At 45.2% G+C, this 6000-nt stretch overlaps 1 protein-coding gene across 1 annotated transcript; it reads left to right on the top strand.

Moving 5' to 3' along the window:
- The first annotated feature begins 4967 nt into the window (after nt 1–4967).
- Nucleotides 4968–5804, top strand: LOC149161885 (uncharacterized). The gene has a single exon (XM_089435036.1). It carries the CDS (start codon nt 4968–4970, stop codon nt 5802–5804), a length of 837 nt encoding a protein of 278 aa, XP_089291162.1.
- Nucleotides 5805–6000: the final 196 nt, after the last annotated feature.

The following is a 6000-nucleotide window of genomic DNA, read 5'->3' as shown; positions in this document are numbered from 1 at the left end:
GAGGAGAAATGACACAACAGCTACAGAAAGAGACAAGGAAAAACCCCAAGATGACGGGTAAAGCCAATAATGGACAGGAGACAGAGGATAAAAGACCATAAGCAGAACAAAGGCACACAACACCAATAACAGCTCAAACAGAAGGCGAAAAAGATAATGGAACAGGGCAGCACTCACAAGAGGAAGAGGAGAAAGCAAAGACAAACAACCCCGGCTCCAAACAGACAACGCAAGGTGCATGCAAACCAAAGAAAAAGGAAACTCTTCGAGTAGTCTTCTCAGATCCAGACATTCAGGCCTATAGAGACCACATGATGGAGCATGTAGTCATTTGCAAATTTATGGGACTGTGGCCAACAGAACGCACACTCTGCCAATGGATTAAATAGCACTGGAATCCAAAAGGTGATGTCAAACTCCACCTTGGAGCCAAAGGCTTCTTCACGGTTGTTTTTACAAACTTAGAAGATAAGGACAGAGTCTTTGATGGCGGACCATAATTCTTTGCCTCCGCTAGACTCTACATGAGGCCATGTAAGGCAAACTTCGTACCTGAACAAGAGACATTCACACAAGTTCCAGTGTGGATCCGGCTATTCTCCCTTCCCATAGACTACTGGGGACTGGCAACGCTTAAGCAGATTGGAGACCGGCTCGGAACCTTCATTAAAGCTTCTGAAGCAACAGTGCAACGAAGATATACCTCCTGCGCACGCATTTGTGTTGAGATGGACGTCTCAGGGGCTCTGCATGAAGGTCTGTGGCTGGAATTCAGAGATGAAGACTACTATCAAGCCATCGACTACGAACAAATCCCCTTCCGTTGTAGAAAGTGTCATGAGCACGGACACCTCGTTCGAGAGTGCCCTCTCAACAAAATAGGGGATGAACACAAACAAGAGCAAGCAACAAAGAATAAAGAGGCCTTCACAAGGCCAAAAATAAGACAGAGAGCCAACAGAAAAAGAACACACAGAGCAGAAACAGGACCTGGTATCATCAGCAACACCTTCAGCATTTTGGAAACGGATACAGACTCAGAAGGCACTAACAGAGATACAAAACTTATTGAAGCACCAAAAAACAAGACAGAACACACCACTCAGGATGGGGAGGAAAACACACTCAGAACAGAAGTGAAAATGCAAGAGTTCGAAGAGGAACATGATGAAGACACAGACATGTTAACCAACGATGGGGGAAGCGAGGATCTAGAGCTCAATGCAGTCCTAGAAAAAGAAGGAGTCAACCTCCCAGCTATGGAAAAAAATTGGAAAACCCAAGGGCTAGACAACATTCCGGAAGAAGAAATCAGGAAAATCAGCGATCTCTTCATAGCAAGACAAAAGGTGGAACTCGAGAGGCAAAACATAAGATTAGGCATCGTAAAAGGCACAGGTAATCAGTCAAAGAGCATATCTCTTAACCCAATAGGCCGGAAGCCAAATAAAAGAAGAGGCAGAAGAACCAGTGGGGAGGTATTGCATGACCTGGGGGTTCTAATGATCAACTCTGGGAAAATGAAGGCTCTTCATGCCTTCCAGACCTACCAATGAGTCTTTTAGTTATCAATGAAGGTCATCTCATGGAATGCATGAGGGCTTAACAACCAAGCTACGCAAATAATGCTCAAGAGAAAGTTCCAACAAGAAAAACTAGACATCATGTTCATTCAAAAGACCAAATGCGCTACCAATCAAATGGATAACATCAGCAAAATACTAGGCAAACTAATCAAATATATAGATGTAGCCAGTCAAGGATGGGAAGGAGGCATAGCTACATTTTGGGACACCCGCGCAATAAAAATTATCTCAATGGAGGCTGCACGCTCGTTTATTGCCACAGAAGTTCAAATAACAGGTAACTCTGAAACCTACCTATGCATTAATGTCTATGGCCCGCAAAGACTAGACAAAAAATTTTATTTTCTTAATTCTCTTATGAATTTAAAGTTAAGATACCCCACCTCTAAGATCATCATGGGGGGAGATTTTAACATGATTACATCCCTACTGGAGAAGAAAGGAGGTCTCAGAAAGCTCAACAAAGATACAGAACTCTTTGTTGATTTCATAGAAGCTGCCAAGCTAGTAAACATTCTCCCCAAAAATGGCTCCTACTCTTGGAACAATAGAAGAGGAGGAGACAATAGGATTGCCTCCCGGCTGGATCGATTTCTGATTTCGGAAAGTATCCTACTCGGAGGAACCACAGTGGACTTTGACATCCTCCCCAGTGGAGGATCAGATCACTGGCCTATAGCTTTGGAAGCAGCCATCCTCTGCACCCCTAGAAGCAAGCCCTTCAGATTTGAAAAGTTTTGGTTAACTCATCCCGACTTTGCAAATCTGCTGAAGGAATGGTGGCGCAAACCATTAGATCTAAGAGGCACCAAAGTGTTCAAGTTCCAAAGCAAGCTAAAACACATCAAACACATACTCAAAGAATGGAACACTGAGAAGTTTGGAAACATCTTCTAGGAAAAGAACACCATCGAAGGTAAGATAAATCAAATTCACAAGGAGTGGGCTTCCGGGAACTACAAAGAAGACTCAAAAGAACAGGAGAAGGTTCTGATGCAGCAATGGCAACTTCGTTGCCAACAGGAAGAAACTTTGTGGAAGCAAAAATCAAGGATCCATTGGCTGAAGGAGGGAGAACAAAATACAAAATTCTTCCACAGATCAACGATGGACTACAGGGGGGCAAACAAAATCCTCAGGCTCAAAAATGAAACAGGGGAAATCCTTCAAAACCACAAGGACATATCAACGCTGCTCACCAGGCACTTCAAGCATATAGCTCAGGAAACGCAAGAAGATAGATCTGAGGCCATAGAGGAGCTAACTAAAGCCATACCCCGCATCATAACCTCAGAGCAAAACTCTGCTCTGCTCAGAAAGGTCTCAATGGAGGAGGTGGAGGACGCGGTCAAAAGCATGCCAAATGATAAGGCACCGGGGCCTGATGGCTTTACAATCAACTTCTACAAAGCTTGTTGGCCAACTATCAAAACAGAGGTATGGGAAATTGTCGAAGACTCTAGACGCTCAGGCTCTATTCTCAAATCCCTGAACGCCACTTTCATAGCGCTTATCCCCAAGGAAGAAGAAGCCAATTCCCCTAACAAGTTTCGACCTATAGCTCTCTGCAATGTGATATATAAAATCATTTCTAAAGTCATAGCCAACAAACTTAAGCCCGTTCTACCTGACCTAATCTCAGAAGAACAGTCAGGGTATGTGGAAGGCAGGCAAATTCTAGACAACATCCTCTTAGCTCAGGAGATGATTCACACCCTGCAGACAAGGAAACTTCCAGGCATGCTAATGCAGCTAGATCTCTCAAAAGCATTTGACAAAGTCAACTGGAATTACTTGGAGGCCATTCTAAATGCCTTTGGCTTTGACAGGCAATGGACCAAATGGATCCTTGCTCTGATCAAATCTTCCAATTTTTCCATTCTAGTAAATGGCTCCCCCTCTGCTCCTTTCTCCCCCTCCCGAGGCATTCGTCAAGGAGACCCTCTATCCCCCTTCCTATTTGTAATCCTCATGGAAGGGCTCAGCAGGCTCATTCACAAAGCAAGAATGGAGAGAAAGCTTAATGGCCTACACCCTTTCCCCACCATACCTGCCACAACGCACCAGCAGTTTGTCGATGACACAATGTTGCATGGTTCTCCAACCGTCAAAGAAGTTATGAATTTCAAAAGCATCCTTCATCTCTTTAGCAAAGCTTCAGGCATGGAGATAAACCAGGCCAAATCAACTATCTTCTTCTTTAACACTCATCCTGCCATCCAGAACCATCTCTCCAGCATTATGGGCTTCCGAAAAGGCTCTCTCCCTTCTAAGTATCTGGGAGCCCCTCTCACTACCAAGCCTTGGCAAAAAATTCACTGGGAAAACATCTTAGCAAAGATGGAGAAAAAATGCAAGCATTGGACTCACAGAGCTCTTAACTTCGCTGGAAGACTTGTCCTCACCAAAGCTGTACTGCAGGCCATCCCGCAATATTTTCTCTCCATCATGCCAACCCCCAGTGGTATCATGCAGAAGATACGAAACATCCAAAGATCCCTTTTATGGAGTGGCAATGCGGAAAAAAGAAAATGGGCACTGGTAGCCTGGAGCAAGCTCTACACCTCGAAAGTAGCTGGCGATTTAAGCTTAATTGACCCCCACACCATCAATAAGACATGTGGAGCCAAGTTGTGGTGGCGCTGGCTAAAGGAAATCAACCTACCTTGGGCCAGACACTGGAAGGAAAAATACACTCCTAACTACAACAATCAGGACCTAATCAGGATACAGGAAACTCCGGAGGGTTCTCCAATATGGAACTTAGCCAGAAGAAACCGCAACTTAATTCAGGACCACAGTTTCTGGGAGATCCGCAACGGGGAAACTGCCCTCTTCTGGGAAGATGCGTGGCAGCAGCTCCCAAAGCTGGAACAACCAGAGCTTGAAGAGTTCAAAACAGAATGCCAGAGCAGGGGAAAGTTTACTGTCCACCACTACTGGAACCCTAACAGCCGCGACCAGGAATGGAGGGAATGGGCTATCCAGGATGCTGAGAACCCAATTGAAGAAAACGACAACACAAAGGACCTCCTGAAAGGCATAAACAATCGCACTATCAGGAAGACCACAGAAAACGACATCCTGAGATGGGGCATGAAAGGAAGCGGGAACTTCACTCTCAAAGAGGCCAGAGAACAGCTAGAGTTCTCGGAGCAAATGGAGGCAATAAAATGGAGCATCAAGGTTTGGGACGCCATATTCTGGCATAAAATAAAAACCTTCTTATGGCTCCTCATGAGCAGGAAAACTCTTACATGGGAGGACTTGCGCAGAAAGGGTTTTGAAGGCCCCTCCATATGCCCTATGTGAAAACAAGCAGAAGAGACCATGAACCACCTTTTCAATTCCTGTGATTGGGCCGATCAACTATGGCAAGGCATGGAAACTATATTGCAACAAACAAACAGAGACAGGGAATCCATTCAAAATACCATCATGAATTGGCCTAGCAAATACTCCAACAACATAAGAATCAACAACATATGGAAAATTCTACCAGGCCTCATCACTTGGACCTTATGGAAAGAAAGAAATCGTAGAGTCTTTCAAGATGAGCACAGAAGCATAGAGTACCTGCATAGCACCGTAATCCAAAATGTGAGCCAATTAATCCTCGTAAAATGCAAGGCAGACCCTGATAATCACCCTTCGGCCGAGGACCTGCAAATTCTGAATGCCTTCAACCTGCTCAATGCACAACAACCGGGATCCTTCGGGCAGCAGCAAAACCTAAATACAGAACCGAAGCGCTGGAGGCTACCGCCTGAAGGGTTTTTAAAACTAAACTTTGACGATGCCTCGAGAGGAAATCCTGGCCAAGCAGGTATTGGAGGAATCATCAGAAACCATGAAGGAGACATACTCTACATATACAGCAAAGCTCTGGGGGAAGGCACAAATAATGAAATGGAATTCGCAGCTCTGGAAAAAGGGCAAGGAATCCTCCAAACTAATCAAATAGGCAAGGCAGTAATTGAAGGAGACTCCGAAGTAGCCATCAATGTGGCCAGGAAAATCCATGAAGGAACGCTGGCTAGCAGAGTCACAAAGCATTGGCGACTGTCCAAGGTCACAGACAACATTGCCAAGCTGATAGGAGGGATGAAAGGCCTCATCTTTCAGGCGGTAAGGCGAAATGCCAATGCGGTTGCTGGCCACTTGGCAAATCATGGGATTGAACACCCCAACGAAGTATGGTATAGCTGTTGGCAGTAGGTCAACAATCAGCAATTAAAGAGCAAATGCATCCAACTCTCACGATTAGATATGGTGACGACAGAGGAGTCCGACCGGAGGGTCGAATAGCCCAACGCCATAATTGCATGAACAGGCTGACTAGGCGCGTACCATTAATTACCGGCAGAATGCGAAGGACATACAGGATGAGGGCAACCATGACAGAAGCAGGTGA

The sequence above is a fragment of the Pinus tabuliformis genome, chromosome 5_2, assembly GCF_031772625.1.
Source record: "Pinus tabuliformis cultivar Carrire ecotype Pingquan chromosome 5_2, CPIR1, whole genome shotgun sequence".
NCBI classification, from domain to species: Eukaryota; Viridiplantae; Streptophyta; class Pinopsida; order Pinales; family Pinaceae; genus Pinus; species Pinus tabuliformis.
Note: the sequence above shows the minus strand (reverse complement) of the source record. Positions and strands in the feature narration are given on the sequence as shown.